We start from the raw sequence: 21,877 nt of genomic DNA, 5'->3' as shown, positions 1-21,877 counted from the left end.
CCTCCTCCGCCGCTTCTTTCTTATAGGCAGCAACCCGCAGTCGCTCACAGTTGATCCTCCAATCACCCGGCAACATTCACAGCCGGGCCCTCCGCGAGGGCGGGACTAGTAGTCACGTGAGCGCGCGGGGCGGCCGGCTTCTTTTCGCTTTACTACACAGAACTCTTTTTGCTTAAGGTTCTCTCGGGCCTCGGCCTGAGGTAGCGCCTCGATCCGGAAGTCCTTCCGGAAGTTTTTTTCCTTTTCCACACGTGGTGGTGGTGGTGGTGGTGGTGGGGTCTTCGGAAGGCGAATTGACTCCCCCCCCGAGGGCGGAAAATGAGGGTGAAGGTTCTGAGCAGGAACCCGGACGACTATGTGCGCGAAACCAAGCAGGACATTCAGCGGGGTGAGCGCGAGAAGAGAAGGGGGGGGGGAGCGGGATGAGGGAGGGTCGTTGCCTAGGAAACCGGCAAGGGCGCCTCAGTCCAAGCAGTGTGTGTGGGGCGGGGGGGGGGGCGGCGCGCGCTCCTAAATGGCTACAGTTTGATCCAGGGGTCTCCCACCTTGGCAAGTTTAAGACTTGTGGACTTCAACTCCCAGAGTTCCTCAACCAGCTTGCTGGCTGAGGAACTCTGGGAGTTGAAGTCCACAAGTCTTAAACTTGCCAAGGTGGGAGACCCCTGGTTTAATCGGAATTATGAAGTGACCTGTTGCTTTCGTTACGAGCTTTCTCGCTTGGCTCAGTTCCCCTCAGTCTGAGGGAAAAATTTTTTTTTTCCTACCTGGAGAATTAGCAGGTTGGATTTAGCTTTCCGCCTGAACGGCTCTCTACTAGGTCCCGTTTTTAGATAGTGAGGTGCCATCGATGGAGTTCACCTCTTGGGGGTTTGGGTGGGTGTCGCCATTATTAGGATTTGAAAGATGGTGTATGTAAATTGATTGTAATGGTTAAGGTATATAAGGCTAGAGAGTGGGAGTTCTGGTGCTGCCTCAAGTGCAAAGCCAGCTGGGTGGCTTTGAGCCAGTCACCTTCTCTCAGCCCTAAAATGGAGTCAGTGGCAAACCACTTTTTTGGGGGGGAAAAACCTTGTCTACAAAACTTCAGGGACTTGTCCAGGCAATCTCCGTAAATCGGACTCCAAATCGGACTCCACATTAAAACATTGAGAAATTGATTGTAAATCTAAGGTGGGGAAAAATTATTTTCCAGGATAATCTTGGGTTACTCACCAAAAAAGAAAAAAAAAAGGCAATCTTCATGGATGGCAATATGTTTACACATGTGTTATTTGCTTTATTTCCAGTTCCACGAAATTACGATCCTGCGTTACACCCATTTGAAATTCCACGGGAATACACAAGGGCACTAAATGCAACTAAATTAGATCGTATATTTGCGAAACCTTTTCTTGCATCGTTAGATGGTCATCGGGATGGAGTTAATTGCATGGCTAAACATCCAGAGAGCTTGTCTACAGTTCTGTCTGGAGCATGTGATGGAGAGGTAAATATTACTTTGATATAACTGAAACATATGTTTTCTTAGAGATTGTTAAGTGTAATTATGAAAACTTTTAATGGATTTTGCTAACTCTTCTCCTGTGGCATAGACTATAGATTTGCTTTAAAACCTAACAAATCAGGAGTCTATAGTTTATGGCTGCCATTACTTTTGTTCTTGTTTTTTCATTAATGTTGTTCTTTCCTAAGATATAGGTGTTTGAGGAAAAAAATACAACAGGAAATGTGTGACCTCTAGAAATAATTTCAAGTTATAATAAAAGGGATTTGATAGCTAATTTTATTTAGTTTTCTAGCCAGCATGGGAAGTGTATAGAGATTAAAGGCAATATTATCTGAACAGTTCCCATGTCTTTCCCTGCTTATACCCCAAAATATGTACAATGTTTAGTTCTAAATTGGATTTGTTTCTATTTCGACTGATGGAAATAAGACGTTAATTGTTGGAAAATTATCAAGTTTCAGCCTTGGGTTTCTGACTTGCATCAATTTAAAGTCTTATTATGAAATTTATGGAAAAATTAAACTGTCAAATGAAAGCCTGTCAATTTAACCATTAGAAAAATATCTTGATACTCTTCCGCTTTGTTTTTTTATTTTTGCTCAACTCTCAGAATGATAGTTTGCTTCTGTTGTAACATGCTGGTATATATTTAAATATTTCCTATTTCCAAATTTCACATGAAGATGAACAGTTGTATATTTATACTTCGTTATGAATTATTATGATATAAGCATGTTGTTGATTTATAAGGTTAGAATCTGGAACTTGATGAAGCGTGTATGCATCCGTACATTGCAAGCACATGAAGGCTTTGTAAGAGGAATGTGTACCCGTTTTTGTGGAACCTCTTTCTTCACTGTGAGTAATTTTGGAAATTAAGGAGTGATATTTAATGCTTATTGTTGCTTTTTGATACTTTTTGTGCTGTATTTTGTTTAGCTTATAGTTTATACATTGTAGCACTTTTAGTCTATTCTTGTTTCTTATTATAGTTTATTGTTTGTGATGTTTCAATATAAACTCTTCTTCCTGGAAGTATAAAGCAAATTGTGAGATAAACTTACCCTTTTGTGGCAGAACCTGTTCATTTCTTTGAAGTTCCAAAATTAGCAAAAAACAGCTAAATAGCTAGATTTCTCTTTGAAGATAATAGGTAGCTGGAATTGAAAGGTAAATGTGATTTAAACATTTAGTGAATTGTGCAACTGTTAGTTTTGCTTCTCTAACAATTTAGTAATTATATCCTTGTGGCCCTGCAGTATATGCTTCACTGTAGATAATAGAATTTATGTTTGGTGGGAATATGAATTGTTTTATGATTATTTTAAAACTATTCCATAAAGTACTATATTAGTCCATTTGGGGTATTTTTTGGATATTAACTGTGCTACTTGATTCAGTGTATTTTTACATAGAATATATCCTACTTTCTTTAGATCTTTCTGGTAAAAGTAGCAGTCTTGACTTATGGCATTGATACAGTTCACTACACTGTGTCAGATATTCAGTGAAATGTGTTGAATGGATGCTGCTTATTGTTTCTTTAAATTCTGTTTTATAAAAATACCAAGATTATGGAATAAACATAAAATGGAATAAGAGAATATTTCTTCAAGTTTGAAGCAAAGAACAATATGAAAAACTGGCATTGTATTTACTTGATAGGTTGGATTTCTTATATATATATTCAAAGATTGATATGTTCATTTACATAATACTTTCAAACTAAAAAGGAAAGGGCTGCCTCTAAGGCTATTACTTAGCATGTGTTATGCTTTGGATTCAAAGCTGAAAAGGTGCATTGTGGATGGGCTTACAGAACATATATTCGACTTGATTGACTGCCTGTACCCTTCCCAGAGTTTTTTTTAGCCTTCAGAATTGAAGTTTCAGTTGTAGAAATAACTGATATTGTAAAAAAGTAATATTTTCTTTTTCCAAATCTTTAGGTAGGTGATGATAAAACAGTGAAGCAGTGGAAAATGGAGGCACCAGCTTATGGGGAAGCAGAAGAACCAATAAATACCATTCTTGGAAAAGTACTAATTATTAGTTATCTTGTTTTTTTTTCCTTAAATTTGTTTTGCAATGTACAAACTTAAAACCCTGATTTTGTTTTCTGTACCTGATTTTTTATTTCCTTTAACAGAAATGAAACAGATTGGTTTAATATGCAGTTGTAAAACTTTCTGGAAGTTCGATTAAGAGAAGAGTCATTGTTTAGCTTTGATTTAATTATTAATTATAGCAGCAGCTATTAAAATCAACTGTAGCTGCTCATTTGGGATTTCTTTTTAACTTGCTGTAAGTTTGCTGAAAGTAGGACCATATAACTAAAACCTGAATCTCTCCAGTTGTTTTGAATTATAGTTGCTATAATATTTTGTTATTAGCCATGTTAGCTCAAATTGATGGGCACTGAAGTTTGTTGTCTGGAAGGCATAGGTTATGCACACAAATCATTCTAATATCTGATTCACTAAAATGCCATAAGTCTGAATTATTTGTGCTATGCTATGTACTGGTAGTATAATGTATACAATTTAAAAATCTTGCAAGGGGGCTTAATATCTATATCCATGATGGTGAACTGATGGCACGCATGACCAAGGTGGCACGCAGAGCCATGTTTCCGGGGACGCGAGCAGTCACCCAACTTACCTGCAGCTGCGCATGCGCGCATGCCCAGGCTGGTGTTCGGGCCTCCGGTGCGCATGCGTGCAATTCAGGGGACTTAGCTGGTCTTTGGAGCTCTCCTGCTCATGCACGTACATTTGTGCATGTGTGCGAGAGTACTTGCGCACAGCATGGGCATGCATAGACAGCGCAGATGGTGCAATTGCGCGTGCAGTGCATGGGGGGAGCTGCACATAACCTGTAAGCATGCACAGATGGTCTGATTGCGCACGCAACACACAGGGCCATGCACACGAAAGCTGTGCGCATGTGCAGATAGATTGCACACGCAGTGCATGGGGGAGGAGCCACGCATTAGCGCAGATAGCATGCGCATGCACAAAGGGCATGAAGCGCATACCTGTTAAAAGATTCACCACCACTGATCTATGCAGTTAATACAATTTTTAAAATGTATATAATATTTTAAATGTAAGGAAAAAGGCTACTGTACATACTTCTTGGAGCTATGGATAGGATCGCAAGAATTAATGAGAGGAATCAACTTCTGTAAACTTCTTTCTGTTCTCAGATGAGCCAGTTGCCATGATAATAGTTAATCTTTTGGATCATAGCTAGTTATAGAAGAAATGGCTTCTGTCATATAGAGACCATTAAAAGAACTATTAACAGATCCTTCACAAAAAATATTTCTTTGCTTAGACTGTTACTAATGTCTTTAATCTAAAATCTTTGACTATTATATCCAGTAATTGGTTATGTTTGTTTTTTATATTTTCAAGACAGTGTACACTGGAATTGATCATCATTGGAAGAAACCTATATTTGCTACTTGTGGTCATCAGATTGATATCTGGGATGAGCAGAGAACTAGTCCTATATGCTCTTTGACTTGGGGAATCGATAGCATAAACAGTGTTAAATTCAATCCAATTGAGGTAATAATTTTATTAGTTTATATATGATGTTAAAATTATGTTCACTAAATAATACTAGCAACATAGATATTGCCATAAACCATGTGGACATTGATGTCTGCCACAGGAATTAGAGGTAAACCTTCATAAATAAAGCTGAAGGAGAATGAAGAAGTAAAAATGATGATTAGATAAATTCATTTGAATAGAACAGTCTTCAATTGAACAGTTCTTTAAGACTATAGTTATGGCCATTATTCAGCAAATGTGGTTTTACATCTTTTTAAAAAAAATAATTGATATTTAAGGAAGGATACAGTTTGGTTTTGCAAGAATAAATCTAACAGCGAAGCTGAATCAATTTTAACTCTTTGGAATCATGGATAGCAAACTACAATAGGATCAAATTTTAAGATGCAAATGGTTTTTTTAAATGGTGGGAGAGTAATTTGCTGAATAGCAATAATAACAGTTTGCAGACGCTGAGCTTGTCAATTGAAAGGTCGGCAGTTCAGCGGTTCGAATTCCTAGGGCTGTGTAACGGGGTTAGCTCCCGTTACTTGTTCCAGCTTCTGCCAACCTAGCAGTTCGAAAGCACATAAAAAATGCAAGTAGAAAAATAGGGACCACCTTTGGTGGGAAGCTAACAGCATTCTGTGCACCTTTGGCATTTAGTCATGCCGGCCACATGACCACGGAGACTTCTTTGAACAGCGCTGGCTCTGTAGAAGGTGAATGTCTGCAACAAGACAAGGGAATGGGAGGAGCCCTAGCTTATCACTTTAGCTTGAGAGCAGTGAGGCTTAAAAATAATATGTGCGGATAGTTTCATTTGTGAATCCTGCATTTTTTTAGAATCCTGTTCTCTCTGAAGTACTATTCGGGGAATATAAGAAAGCCTGTCCTCTTTACACAAGAACAGTTGAAAAATGGGTGAAGGATTATTGTTGGCAGCATGAGTACTTAGAAAATGTTTGAGTTTAATCCTCCTTACTTGCTCTTTTTTAAGCAACATTTTTTAAAGGTCAGCTGTTTCGCACACACGTCTTTGAAAGGTTTACTAATTTAAGGATATAGATGCTAGTTAAAATAGGTCATTTATATATTACATCTCTTTTTGATTAATAATTTCAGTTACATTTAAGAAATTCATTTCCTAAATAATGATATTTAAACAGTCATGCAATTAGAAACAAATTCTAATTCTATCAACTTTCATATTTGACATACAATTATTAAATAATTATTTTCAGATGAATCTTTTGGGAAGCTGTACTTCAGACAGAAATATTGTGCTGTATGATATGAGACAATCAACTGCCCTAAAGAAGGTAATAGATATGCTCTTAAAAATGTCCACTTGCAGGGATGTATATTAATTGTGCTGAATATCATTTCATTTGATATTTGGATAGATTCTGCACTTGCTAGCCATGCCACTGTGCCAGCCATTTACACACCACTGCACACCCTCCTTGATCTTTGCCTCACTTCCCATGCGCACCTTACCCAACAGTCAGCACACCTCCCTTGCACCCTCCTTGAGCCTTACTGCATTGTGTGCAATTCATTGTGCTTTCCTCGCATCCTTGTCATCTCCCTGAGACTCATTGTATCTTTCTCAGTTCCTCCCCCTCCAGCAGCAGCCAATTGCTGGGCTCCTGCTGGCTTCCACATTTGGAATTATGCTTTATAGTCACATCACTTAGCACAGAAATTCCAATCTTAATTGCCATTGTAAGTTGAGGACTACCTGTAATTATTTTATTATGCTGGATCTTTTTATTTATCTGAGTTTTATGATGTATCTGGTGAATAAGGTGATTCTTGATGCTTTCACCAACATGAGAGGTTAGAATAGAATAGAATAACAGAGTTGGAACGGACCTTGGAGGTCTTTTAGTCCAACCCCTGCTTAGGCAGGAAATCCTACACCACTTCAGACAAATGGTTATCTAATCTCTTCTTAAAAACTTCTAGTGTTGGAGCATTTACAACTTTTGGAGGCAAGTTGTTCCACTGATTAATTGTTCTAACTGTCAGGAAATTTCTCCATAGTTCTAAGTTGCTTCTCTCCTTTATTAGTTTCCATCCATTGTTTCTTGTTCTACCCTCAAGTGCTTTGGAGAATAGTTTGAGTCCCTCTTCTTTGTGGCAACCCCTGAGATATCGGAACACTGCTATCATGTCACCCCTAGTCCTTCTTTTCATAAGACTAGACACATCCAGTTCCAGCAACCGTTTTTTATACGTTTTACCCTTGAGTCCCCTATTCTCTTTGTTGCTCTTCTCTGCACTCTTTCTAGAGTCTTAACATCTTTTTTACATCGTGGCGACCAAAATTGGATGCAGTATTTATTTATTTATCTATCTATCTATCTATCTATCTATCTATCTATCTATCTATCTATCTATCTATTTATTGGTTCGATTTATATGCCGCCCTTCTTCGGAGACTCAGGGCGGCTTACAATGCGTTAAGCAATAGCCTTCATACTTTTGTATATACCTGCTTAGTAGGGCTTTCGGCCCCCACGAAGCAGTGTTCTTTTTTATACAAAATCAGTTTATTGCCCCCACAAACCGGGTCCCCATTTTACCTACCTCGAAAGGATGGAAGGCTGAGTCAACCTTGAGCCTGGTGAGATTTGAACTTGCAGTAATTTCAAGCAGCTGGTTTAACAGCATTTTAGTCTGCTGCGCCACCAAGGCTCTTAATTCCAAGTGTGGCCTTACCAAGATATTATAAAGTAGTATTAACACTTCACATGATCTTGATTCCATTCCTCTGTTTATGCAGTCTAGAACTGTGTTGGCTTTTTTGGCAGCTGCAGCACATTGTTGGCTCATATTTAAGTAATTGTCTACTAGGACTCCAAGATTCCTCTCACAGTCACCACTATTGAGCAAGGTACCACATATACTGTACCTGTGCATTTTGTTTTTCTTGCCTAAATGTAGAACCTTACTTTTTTCACCATTGAATTTCATTTTGTTAGATAGCGCCCAATTTTCAAGTCTGTCAAGATCCTTCTGTATCTTAAGCCTATCTTCCGGAGTGTTGGTTATTTCTGCTAGCTTGGTGTCATCTGCAAATGAGTTCCCCATCTATCCCCTCATCGAAATAATTGATGAATATGTTGAAAAGTACTGGGCCTAAAATAGAGCCTTGGGGTACCCCACTGCATACCTCCCTCCATGTAGATGTAATTCCATTGAGGACTATAAGTTGAGTGCGGTTGGTCAGCCAGTTACAAATCCATCTGGTGGTGATGCTCTCTAACTTACATTTTTCTGTTTTATCAAGTAGTAAGTTATGGTCTACTTTGTCAAATGCCTTACAGAAGTCCAAGTAAATTATATCGACAGCATTCCTCTGGTCCACTTGTTTTGTCACTTTGTCAAAGAATGCAATAAGATTAGTCTGGCATGATCTGTTTTTGATAAATCCATTTTTGGCTTTTGGTTATTACTTTGTTTGCATCTAGGTGTTCGCTGATTCATTGCTTGATTATCTTTTCCAGAATTTTCCCTGGTATTGAAGTCAGGCTGATAGGTCTGCAGTTTCCTGGATCTATTTTTTTTTCCTTTTTTGAATATGGGAACTACATCAGTTCTTTTCCAGTTCTCTGGCAGTTGCCCGGTGCTCCAGGATCTTTGAAAGATATAGTTCAGTAGTTCTGAGATCACATCTGCCAGTTTCTTCAGAACCTTGGGGTGTAATCCATCTGGTCCTGGTGATTTGAACTCGTCTAGAGTAGATAGGTTTTCACTTACCATTTTCTTCCCTATTTTAACTTGTGTTTCTAATCTGTTTATTGTGGTGCTGTTTTTGATAGGTTGGACTGTTTTTTCCCTTTGTGTAAAGACAGATGCAAAAAATGAGTTAAGTATTTCTGCTTTCTCCCTGTTGCTTGTCACCTTCTTGCCACTTTCTTCCAGCAATGGGCCAATTGTTTCCTTGACTTTTTTCTTGTTTTTAACATGTTGGAAGAAGCTTTTTTTGTTATTTTTTACTTTTGTCACAAGCCTTTGTTCGTTGTGAGCCTTAGCTTTCCTCACTTCATCTTTGCAGGCTTGGGCTATTTGCTGATATTTTGCCTTAGTTATGTGCCCCTCTTTCCACTTTTTATACTTGTCCTTTTTGTCATTCAATTTGTCAGAGAGTTCTTTATGCAGCCATGCTGGTTTCTTTTGAGAGCTGTTATTTTTCTTCTTCATTGGTATTGTGGTAGACTGGGCTTTTATAATCTTACTTTTCAAAATTTCCCAAGCTTCTTGAGTTGTTTTCCCCTTGAGGATTCTCATCCATGAAATCCTTCCCAAGCTCCTTCTAAGTTTATTGAAATTAGCTCTCTTAAAGTCCAAGACTCTAGTTTGACTTTGTTCTATTGCTTGTGCTTGCATAATGTTGAATTCCAATATTGCATGATCGCTCCCACCAAGATTCCTGTAGCTTCAATACCTTCTATCATTTCATCTCTGTTAGTGAGAATTAAGTTCAATATGGCTGATCCCCTTGTTCCCTTCTCTACTTTTTGGGAAACAAAGTTGTCTGCTAGGTTTGTCAGGAACCTGTTTGATCTTCCACCTGGTCCAGAGTTTGTCTCCCAGTTGATGTCAGGATAGTTAAAATCCCCCATTACTATTGTGGTGTGCGTCCTAAATACTTTAGTTAAAGCAAAAAGTTCATCTATTTCCTTGGTTTGGTTGGGTGGCCTATAGTATACACATATGGCAATGTCATCCCCCTCTCACCCAGTTGTATTGACCCAAATGCATTCCAGGCAGTTTTCATCACTGTTGTGCTCTATTTCTGTAGAGATGTAGTTATTTCTTATATATAGTGCAACTCCACCTCCTCTTTTATTTGGTCTATTTCTTTTAAATAATTTAAATCCCTCTAGCTGTACGTTCTATTTGTGGGTTTCATCCCATCAAGTTTCCATAATGGCAACAATATCATATCTGCCCTCATTTACTTGAATTTCTAATTCACCCTGTTTATTCCTCATACTCTGTGCATTGGTGTATAGACATTTGAGTCCATTTTGACTGACCCTGTGTTTACTATCTACATAACCTGTGTTGTCCCCTACTGCCTTACCACCTGTTTGATTAGTACACATGGTATGGCACTCGCTATTAAATGTTTGTTTTTGCTTGACAGCAAGGTTGATATTCTTACCTGCCTTAACATCTATGTTACATGCACTGATAACCCTATTAATTTTAGATTGCTGGGGACAGAAATGTTCTGTATTAATTAATTCTCTGTCCCTGCTGCTCAGTTTAAATGTTTAGCTAGAAAATCTGTTAATTTAATGCCAAGTAACTCAGTCCCTTTCTTTGATAGATGTAAACCATCTCTTTTGTACAGTTTTTCATTGGACCAGGTGCAGATATCATGACTAATATAATCAAAGTCTTCCCTTTTACACAATTCCTTTAGCCACACATTAAACTCCACGCTGGTCTTTTCCTTTTTGTTCCTTATATACTGGTAAAACCTCTGAAAAGGTAAGCCTACAGCCTATACTACTAAGTTCGTACCCCAAGCTCTGGAAATCATTCTGCACAGAAAGTACATCTTTTTGGGACAGATCATTTGTGCCAAGATGTATAATAGCATCAACATCACAGTTCTTACAGGCAGTTGTATAAGTTCTTTAACCAGTATCAGTGCATTTGCTTAATGTTAATTTGTTTGTTTGGTTTCTATCCTGACTTTGGTCAATTCAAGATGGCATATTTAACTAATGTTCCTGCCTATTTTCTCTGCAACAACACTCTGTAAGGTGGTTGGCCTGAGAAAGAACAACTAACTCAGAGTAATAATTGTTATATATACAGTATTTTATAGATACATTTGTATTATAGTACAATTTATTTGTAATGTATAGTTTATTGTGATAACCAGTACATGTCTATTGATAGTTTTTCCTACTTTATAATATTCAAATTTTCTCAGGTTATTTTGGATATGAGAACAAATACACTTTGCTGGAATCCTATGGAAGCTTTCATTTTTACTGCAGCAAATGAGGATTACAAGTAAGAAATACTGATTTTGCTTGCTCTCAGTTTTGACTGCTTTAGATATTCAGAAGGTGTGTAAAAGCTGACACATTAATGAATAATATTTTTAATTTGCTCCATAATAAATGTTTTCTTGAGGGTTTATGTTAAAAAGAGAATATAAGCACAGTGCAATCTGATTGATTAGGAAATTGTTTCTATTAAAATACTATGACATTTTAAACTTTAGCTGGAGTCTGAGGAATTATTTCCAATATTTTATACTCTTTGCTGAATGCATATTGTTAGCAACAAATTGGTAATTTAAAAATTGATATAATTAGAAATGTACATTACAGTACAAATAAAATACTGATTAGGACATTTAAATGGAAGCAGTACAAGAACAAACATCAATGGAATGGATTTACCAGCAGGTATATGTCTGACAATACCAATTTTGAGAGGATATCAAATTCAGAAAAACTCTACTCAGTAATCAGTTATTTTCAAAATAAAAAACACACTGTATCCACACTTTGTCTCAGGGTGGATAAAAATCGATTTTTTTAAAAAAAATTAAAGATCGGATTTTTTTATTTAATTGGATTTTTTTTATTTTTATCAAATTTATTTTAATAAAATGCTTTTGGAATAAAAATCTATCTAAAGATAGTTTTCTATTTAAGATACATTAATAATTTAGTTTATTCAGCATGAAATGGAGCTTAGCAGTGGTGGTATTCAGCCGGTTTGGACTGGTTCTGGAGAACCGGTAGTGGTGACCTACAGGTGACCCCCCACCCCGGCGCTATGCCATCCTATTTAGCCACTTTTTCTAAGCCATGGACATGCGTGTAAGCCGCGCACGCTCACATTTTCTTATCTAATTCTGGGTTTTATTTAATTGACCAAACTAAGTAATAATTTTAATTAGCAATTTTATGATGTTTGTGTATCTATATTTTTCTTGACTGTACACTGCCTTGAGTCCTACGGGAGAAAGGCGGTATAGAAATATAATAAATAAATAAATAAATAAATAAATAAATAAATAAATAAATAAATAAATTTTCGGTGCACGGCGAACTGGTGGTAAAATTATGTGAAACCCACCTCTGGAGCTTAGTTATGTAGCATGAGGCTGTATATTCTGCAATATTGGGATTGTTGGTGAGTCAACAGCAGGTCAGAGTAGGAGCCGCTGCGGGATAGAGATGACAGTTGCTCTTTAAAAATTATGATTTAAATTGAGTTGATTTAAATCAACCTTTTTACTAGTGATTTAAATCATGTCATTTAAATCACTAGTGATTTAAATCAAACTTGATTTAAATCAAATCCACCCTGCTTTGTCTCCCTTGCCTTTTGTGTACCCTTCCTGACCCAAGTGATGCCAATTGCACATCCTCCTGACTCATGCAGTGCCTCTTGTGCATTCCCTCCTCCTTTCCCTCTCTGATCTTTGCACATCTTCCCCAACCAGTGCTGTGCCTGTTTCACATTGAGGACTATCTGTATTCAGAAACAGTCCATATATAAGGTTTCACATGTCGCACTGCCTCAGATACTTAAGTATCTGAGTTAAACAATCTATTTTATATTCTAAATTCTCTGCTGTAATGAACTCTATTTTTTTTCTAAATTGGCTATGTATCAGGATTCCACATAAGCTGAAAACTCAATTGCATTTGGGAAAGAGAATTGTGTCCTTTTATTTAAGTAGGCAAGCTCAACTTTACTTCAAGCTGAGTTACTTCATAGGCATATTTCTTGCCAACAAATTATTTATCTCTGTCTTCCAGAATGCGTTTTTATCTTCTCAATCTAATTTTGGGATTTCCTAAAATGGGAAACTACAAGTTAATAGCTAACTAGATCCAGCCATGCTCAGCTTTTTGAGGTCAATGAAAAACAGCTGAGTGCCGTCACTTTGCTGGGTTCTATTCAAGCAGAATGTGAGAAATGCTAATAAAGTTCCCTATTCTAATTCCAAAATATGGGGTCCTCTATCAAAGCAGATAGAATTTCTTCTATTCCTCATGCTTACTTGAATGTCAGTGACATATTTCCGAACAAATTTAGGGGTTAGTCCAAAACCTAGCAGAATAGGTGAATTTAAGGCAGTTTAGATTTGATCATTATTCTGCTCACTTGCTTTTAATATGGAAGTGGCAGTATTCTCAGCTTCCCAGATCATTTACCAGTCAGTCCTAAATCAAGAACATTTTCATAATAACTTAAATATATTTTCCCAAACAGATTTCAGCTATTTTTTTAAAAAAATATTTTTTTGATGAGGACTAGAGGCACTGTTCTGATAAGTGTCTGATATCCATAGGCACTGGGTGGTAAACCTCTACTTTACCAAAGCATTTGAACAAACAATTATAAAGTAAGTAGAAGTAATACTTTTACCTTTTTTCCTTCTTGCAGCTTATATACTTTTGATATGCGATTCCTTGGCAAGGCTTTAATGGTTCATATGGACCACGTGTCTGCAGTCCTGGATGTGGATTACTCCCCTACAGGAAAAGAATTTGTGTCTGCCAGCTTTGATAAATCTATTCGCATTTTTCCTGCAGATAAAGGTCATAGCAGGTCAGTGAATTTTTTTATAATAATTACACTTCTGGAGTTCCTCCTTTGCTACCAGTCTTAAATCTCTCAATTTGTTTTTAATATATTGAATATCTTGTAAAGATATAGCAATAGTTCTTAAGACTTATATACCGCTTCATAGTGCTTTACAGCCCTCTCTAAGCTGTTTACAGAGTCAGCATATTGCACCAAACAATCATTTTACCGATCTCGGAAGGATGAAAGGGCGTGTCAACCTTGAGCCGGTGAGAATTGAACTGCCAAACTGCTGGCAGCTGGCAGTCAGCAGAATTAGCCTGTAATACTGCATTCTAACCACTGTGGCACCACAGTTCCTAGTTTATAGTTATATTAAGCTTTGAAATGTTACTGGTGCATTTCAGTGTTTTGTTCTGCTATTCATTGATACTGTTATAAAAATAGGCTAAAATGTTTTGGGGTTCAAAAATCTTCTGATTTGTTTCATGTGTCTAACACAGAGTGAACTTGCTTAGGACAAAATCCAGCAATGAAGACGAATTGGTGTTTTACTCAGGATTTTTTGTTTTTTTTCTAGCATGATTCCAACTATGCCAGTCAAGAAAGTTAAACTATTGTTAAATGCAATTTAACTAAGTGGAGGGATTTAGATGCTGACTGCTGAAATGGGCACTAAGATCAATTTCATCTCTGGATGAAATAGAAAATATGGTTTGCTTATTGAAAGGGTTACATGCTGATGGATCAGCAGCACAGTTTGCGCAAAGTTGTAATGGATGTGAAGATTGAATACAGATTTCTCCACAAGACTTTCAAGTTGTCATCTGTAGTTTTGCATGCTTTTGCAATTAGTGCTGTTGGCATGATTGCTGCAGCTGTGATGCAGGTTTTATGATATATATGCTTAGGGCACAGGAAATCTCATAAAGAAGACTCACATTCATCGTACGATTTTGCATTAATATTTTAAAATAGTTTATATCAGCTGGCTTCTAGAATCTAGATCAGAAACAACAAGAAAAAAAATCGGAAGCAGTTACACTAATTTCTTTCTTAAAATGTTTTGAGATGTCTTTTACAGTTAATTTCAGCTTGGGAATAAGTAAAGCTTCTAAAGAATTCTTCAATATGCTTATATCCATACTCTCATTTGGGAAAGAGTTCTTGAAATTTTTCAAGGCTTTACTATGTTTTTAACAATATCCCTTCAAAAGCTTTGGGTCTCATAAATATGCATAACTCTATACATAGCAAAAGCACATTAAATTTATGGACTTAATTATATAGGTTTTTATCACGGCGCTCTTGCCCCAGATGTCAGGGCTTATTTTATGTTCCTAATTAAACTCTGAATGTGAAACTTTAGAAGTCAGAAGAAACAAGACATACTTTGTTTATTAATTTTATTAAGAGCTTTTGGTAAATGAGGCAGATGTTTGAGTGATTAAATGAAAGAATCGGCTTATTCATCCCTATGATATTCTATTACAGGTGTCTTCTATGAGTAATTTGTTTTCAAAACCCGTTACGAGAACAAAATGTTTTTTTTAAAGAGGAATAGTTGCTTCTGCTAGATCAATTCCAACAATTTTTTAAAAATTTCTTATAACACTTACATGGCTGCCTCTTTTAAAGCCTGGATGGCTCACAACCCGAGGATGAACAATATATAACCACAGTAATATAAAAAAGAATAAAAGAAAGAAACCTGGCACCATAACTAAACTTTCTGAAGCAGCCCACAGTATGTGTGTCCCATGCCAAGCACACTCTATCTGAGTGCTTAAGAGAAAGTGCTTTTCAGGTTTAAAGGGTAGGGACTATTGGAATTCAGAGAGAAGAATGCTGCATAGGGCAGGGGTTGCCATGGAAAATGCACTCTTCCTGGGTCCTATAAGATGGCAGCATTTAAAGGAAGGAACCTGGAATGCCCTTCCCCTACCTGAAATGAAAGGATGGGCTTATGTCCTCAGGGAAAGGTGCTCCTGCAAATAACCTGGTTCCATGCTATAAACAAGTAGTTCTCACTTAATGACCCTAATCAAGACTGGCCGCTTCATCACTAAGCAATATGGCTGTGAAGTGAAATGTCACATGACTGCTCCGATGAGCAATGGCAGTTCCAGCATTTCCAGTAGCTATTATTGAGTGAATCCCACATTGTTGTTAGATGAGGACTCACCTGGATCCAAGCTACACTTGGAAGAAAGGAAGTAACTATTCCATTTCAACTCATCTCCATCTACCTATCTCTCTCCCCTCCCCCCCCATCCTGCCCTTTAGGCTGCCTGCTTGTCTTCTATTGCCAGCTGTCCCTCTTGCTTGTCCCTGCACCATGGGCCACTATAAACTGGGGTCATCTTTTGTGCCGTTGTAGTCTTCTTTCAGACCAGTCTTCTTTTGCTGGCTGACCAAGGCCTTCTTTCATAAGGCAGCCAGGTCCTTCTGTTGCACTGGGGTTTTTTCACACCAAACAAGTCCTTCTTTCATGAAAGGAGACCCCAGTCTATATTCGTGCATAGTGTGGTACATACCCGCCCGCAGCTCTCACCCACTGACCTGTGGGATATTTCCATGGCACCTCCCCCATGCATGACCAGGATGGTGAGCTGAGTTGGGGCAGGCAAAGGATGAGGAAGATGAATTGGGCATTTGGCACAGAGGCAGGGGTCTACCTGTAGAGCTTTTAAATGTAATAACTAGTACCTGTAATAACTAGTACTAGTAATAACTGGAGCCAATGCACTTCACACAACAGGGGTGTAACATGGCAAACCTAGTGTGCAACACTGCGTGCTGCCGCATCCCAGACCAATGGTAGCTTCTGGGTGGTTTTCCATGGTAGCCCCATGTAGTAATTGCAGTAATCCAAATTGGAAGTGACCAGTTTGTGAATGACCATGAACATCCTTGGCCCAAAATCTATAAGGAATTCCAAACTTGGGACACTAAAAATTGTACTAAGATCATAAGAAAATTGGATACTAATTTCTTACTTGAGGAAGTAATGACTGTTATAAAATATATCATTTGTTTAATATTAAGAGGGCATCCTTGAAGTGAGACTTTTAATGGGTTGTATATATGAAAGTTGAAAATGTTATGGAATGGTTTTGCTCATACTCAACATAGCTGTCATAATCAATATAATTGATTATTATTAGTGACCCACCTATTGATATCTATTATTTTGACTTTTTAACTTCCAGGTATTTGTCTGATAATAGAGATCAGTATAATCAGTTAATTTTTAGAAATATTAGGATTGCATAGCTCTTGGGATAAATCTGTAAGAAGTGCTTGGTATCGCAAATGTAGCATCTTTCATATGCTACTTTTATGCTCCTGCACCATTCCAAGCACACTGGAGCTGAATCCAAGAACCTGCACAACCCTGTAAAAATACCATAAAATATTTCTAATAAAAATGAAAGCAAACTAATTTCTATTCTTAGGGAGATTTATCACACAAAGAGAATGCAACATGTCATCACTGTCAAATGGACATCAGACAATAAATACATTTTGTGTGGCTCTGATGAAATGAACATTCGTTTGTGGAAAGCAAATGCTTCTGAAAAGCTGGGTGTGGTAAGTAACCACAAATTCATTGTTAGACTTAAAGCACTTATTCCTTTTAGACAGGCAAAAAACCTTAAATCTTGGTAATAACTATAATTCATTGTAATTATTTTTATCTTAAACAAGAAAGTCTGTTTGGGCTAATGGTTAAAGCACCAGGAGAAAACCAGGCGTTTGCAGAAAACCAGGAAATTGCAAGTTTTACTTCCACCTTAGGAATGAAAGCCAACTGAGTGACTTTGGGTCAAGCATAGTTCCATCTCATCTAAGAGTGCCAGGACTGTGTATTTGCTGCTACTTTAGAGTGGTTGTGGCCTTGTAGTGTTCTGATTTTGTTTAGGTTGTAGATCTTAAGGGTATGGACAGTATTGTGGAGAAACAAAAGCAGTTGATTGCCTTCTTGATCCTTGCCTTTCTTGGCTGATCAAATAGCAAGTCTGGAATTGGCTTCTTGGTTAAAAGCAGAGTGAGTTGTACCTCCTTGAGCATAGAACGTGTTCCTGTGTTCCTAAAAGAGCAGTCCTAAAAGTACTTGTTAAGAGGCCTCCCCTGACCCAATAATATAGTAATATAGACCCAACTCAGATATTTCATTTTCTGGACAAAATGATTAAAAGACAATGATAAGTTGGCTTCCCGGCTCCATATGCACCTGGATGAAGCTGATTTACTGGTTCCATTTCAGCCAAGAATTTGTCCAAAATATGGTAGTCTTTACTATGACTGTTCATTTAAGAATGGTTCCAAGTTATAATGGCTTCAGAAAAGGTGATTTATGATATGCCTTTGAAGTTATGACTGTCACAACACTCCAATTGTCACATGATCCCAATTTGGATACTTGGCAGCTGCTTCAGATTTGTGATGCTTACAGCATCCTGCAGTCATAAGACCATAAAGCACCCTTCCTGAGGCTGTCATAACTTCAAATGGCTGTTAAATAACCAGTCATATATCCGGGATTACCTGTAAACACAATCTGTTGAATTTTGGAGAGTTGTGTGACATTTTACTTTATTATCTTTACAAATTGTCTAGAATTTTTATAATATTGGCAGCATATAAATAATGGAAATAAATAAAAGCTGATAATAAAATGTTGCAATACTGAAGTGCTGCCTTGCTAATTCCAAGCCCTAGTAAAAATGGGCTTGTCTGGGTTTACAAATTTGGTCACTGATTGTTTAAGAGCTTACTTTTACTCTTCTATATGCTTCATTTCATAATTAGAATGAGCAGCATCAAGCCAGACATGCTGTGAATATTTTTAAAAAGGCTAATTCCTTTGAAAGAAATAGGGTTGTGTCAGCTACCATTTTAATGTAATTGCCTTTAATTAAATTGAAAACCTCTTAATTTGGATTGTATTGACATTTTGCACAATAGAGATGATTGAAATGTACTGCTGACTAAGCAAAAGAAATGAAATACGATGGGTGGTGGAAAATACCTCCTACAGCTAATAAAGGTTAATGTGTAGTCTGTCTCTCTAAATGAGCAGTTTTTGAAAAAGAATTATAGTTCTTCTGCTTGAGAGCTAGGATAAATCCAGTTGGACTTTGAGGTATATTCTGCATCATTCTGATGATCAAAATAAGGACTTTTTCTCATTTAACCTGGTTAAATCATCAGGGATTTATCAACCAGGCTTAGCAGAATGAAATAGATTGCCTTTTAATTCAATTTATTGGTGTGCTTTCTATTGGAATAAAGATAATCAGAGATGTATAACTCTTAAGAGATTTTCCCAGTTAAAATCAATTTCTTTGGTTTCAGTATAAATTTAGAACTAATCTTCCTTTCTTCCTTTCCTTTTTCCCTCTCCCTCTCTCCCTCCCATCAGTGTCCAATTTAAGATTTATTTGTCAAATATTACTTTGTGCTATTCTTTGAGATCTTGCAGTTCCATGCCTTCCCCACTATATAGAAGGTAACAAGATTTTGTGAAATATTCATAAATATTTCTCATAAATATCAAACTCATAAATCTGTTCTGGTATTGTGGAATTCATCATTGTTAAATATATGTTTTAAGATTACGATTTTTTCCCTAGCTTGCTCCTCGAGAGAGAGCTGCTATTAACTATAATCAGAAATTGAAAGAAAAATTCCAGCACCATCCCCAGATCAAACGTATAAATCGCCATCGTCACTTACCAAAGATGATCTATAGCCAAGCCAAAGAGCTACGCATCATGAAAGAAGCTCGTCGGCGAAAGTATGTTTTATTTAATTTTTAAAAAATTAAATGTATTCTATTATTCTTTTCATTTTTCTATTTACTTTTGTATGGCTATGGAATTCTCTAGAGAGACTTTGGAGTCTTTTCCAGTTGATTATAAGACTAATCTGACAGTAACATGCTTTGATTTATTAGATGTGTTTCTAAAGTATAGGACGTTGGATTGGACAATACATTGTTTCCTTTCCAAACTTAATTCCATAATAACATGTATTTGCTGAAACAATTAGTTGGAGTTTCTAAGTCAGTAGGATAGAAATAATTAGCTTGGCCATGTTGAAGGAATTAGAAGGGGATGACAATGGATAATGAAGGGGAATAGGGTAAGAGTCATTACTGGAATGTCCTGGAAGAAATATTATGAGAGACAGATTGAGATGGTCAGCACTTGTCCATGCAATCATCAGAATTGAAATCTGATTTGATGGTATCTGTGTAAGTATCTAATAGCTAATTTAGTCTCCAAATAGAATTGCTGGGTTTTTTTTAGGCTATGTTAGGCCAGTGTACAGCATGTATAGGAGAATATTGACTAATTTTCCAAATTTTATTTTTATTTTAATTGAATCTGCCCTGAAAGAGTGTCTCAAAATTTATTTCTTTTCCAGGATCATAATCCAGTACCCAATATATTGTATTCCAAATATAATCATACATTCTGATATATGAATATTTGTTATGTTGTAGTAACTTTATTTTCTAAGCAATGAAACCTATAAATATATTTTAATCTCTCTTTCCAGGGAAGTGAACCGTCGTAAACATAGCAAGCCTGGATCTGTACCACTTGTGTCAGAAAAGCAGAAACACATTATGGCTGTAGTAAAATAATCATATATAAAATTACTAGGGATACTAAATTCCTATGGACATGATTTATATGTGAGATATATTTCTTTGTTACAAGATATAATGTAAAACGCTTGCTTTTTGATATTATGAAAATAATAAATTGAGACTGTAGTTGCTATAGTGTGGCTAATTGTGGTATCTTTATTGTATTTATTTTGCTGCATTCCTTGTAAAGAGCGAGAGTGAAAGTATCTTGAAAAGTACATGCAAATACTGCATACTAAAAGAGACAGAACTAACTCAAGAGTGTTGCAATACGTTTTCCAAAATGTTAAGTTGTAGTGCCTTAAAAGAATATGAATAAAAGTTTTCTTATTGGCAAACTTGCTTCCCAAATATTTGGGTACAGTTTAATAAAAACCCCCACCTGCATCAAGTCCCCTTTCTATTGTAAGCTACGTCTATTGTAAGTATGTGTCCTGATTCAGCCTACCACAAGTAGTCCTTAACTTATAACCACAACTGAGCCCAAAATTTCTGTTGGTAAGCAAGACATTTGTTAAGTGAATTTGACCACATTTCACAACCTTTCTTGCCACAGTTGTTAAGTGAATCACTGCAACTGTTAAGTTAGTAACATGGTGGTTAAATGAATCTGGCTTCCCCATTGACTTGCTTGTCAGAAAGTTACAAAAGGTTACACATTTTACACTGCAACCCTCATAAATACATGCCAGTTGCCAAACATCTGAAATAGAATATTAATATTTTTATACTGCCTTTTTATATATAACTGGATCAAATCATTCACCTAATATAGTCATGAAAATACTGTATTCAGAGATTGGCATGCTATTCCTTTCTATGAATTATTCCAGATTCCATCCTGAGTTATAAACCTTTCTCAAGCCAGAGATTTTCTACAGAACTTTTTATATCCAGAGTTGGCCATCTAAAATCAAACATTATTCTTTGGGTTAACATGCAATTAAAGTTTTAAATAATTTGTCTTATGAAATAGGTATCACCGTTTTCTTGCTTATCATCTGGAAAACAGCTGTTTCTTTGAACTTCAAATTTGTTATGTAAACTTTAGCAAATTATTTAATCCTATATTAACTGCATATTTTTATTTTTTATTTATTTTTATTAAACATTACTAAGATAAGCTAAAATATAAAAGTAAAAAAACCAAATGCAAATAAGAATAGGAAAGAAACCTACATATATATTAAAATTAGATATTAAATACAATTTTATTTAAAATATTAAATACAATTGTATATGTGTGTGTATTCCAAAACTTTTATAAAGTATTATATAACAAAAACTAAGGTGTTATTAAACAACTGTGAAACAATTTGGAAAGCTTATAATACTTAAAGTAATATATAAAGTTCATGTATTTAAGATTATATGCTGCATATAGAAAATTATATAGAAAAAAATAATTTTATAGTCATATTCTGGTGAAATTACATAACTTAACCACCACATATAGACTATATATTGTATAGTCAGATACATTAATTGGGGAATACAATTTGTTCAAAATAAATAGAAGTTCAAGAAACAAGGAGCGGCACTGTGTATTAAAACATA

The 21,877-nt window shown here is 36.4% G+C and overlaps 1 protein-coding gene across 1 annotated transcript; it reads left to right on the top strand.

Annotated features, from left to right (window-relative positions):
• Nucleotides 1-142: 142 nt before the first annotated feature.
• On the top strand, nt 143-20,453 carry DCAF13 (DDB1 and CUL4 associated factor 13). Its single transcript, XM_070942068.1, has 11 exons — nt 143-388; nt 1,287-1,486; nt 2,258-2,365; nt 3,457-3,546; nt 4,927-5,082; nt 6,315-6,392; nt 11,033-11,115; nt 13,516-13,680; nt 17,115-17,250; nt 19,296-19,459; nt 20,227-20,453. The coding sequence occupies exons 1-11, from the start codon at nt 319-321 to the stop codon at nt 20,312-20,314; spliced, it is 1,338 nt and encodes a 445-aa protein (XP_070798169.1). The 5' UTR covers nt 143-318; the 3' UTR covers nt 20,315-20,453.
• The last annotated feature ends 1,424 nt before the right edge of the window (nt 20,454-21,877 follow it).

This window comes from Pituophis catenifer, unplaced genomic scaffold, assembly GCF_029215685.1.
Source record: "Pituophis catenifer annectens isolate HBS135680 unplaced genomic scaffold, rPitCat1.0.hap2 SCAF_3, whole genome shotgun sequence".
NCBI lineage: Eukaryota > Metazoa > Chordata > Lepidosauria > Squamata > Colubridae > Pituophis > Pituophis catenifer.
The sequence above is the reverse complement of the archived record's forward strand: the minus strand, read 5'-3'. Positions and strand labels throughout refer to the sequence as shown.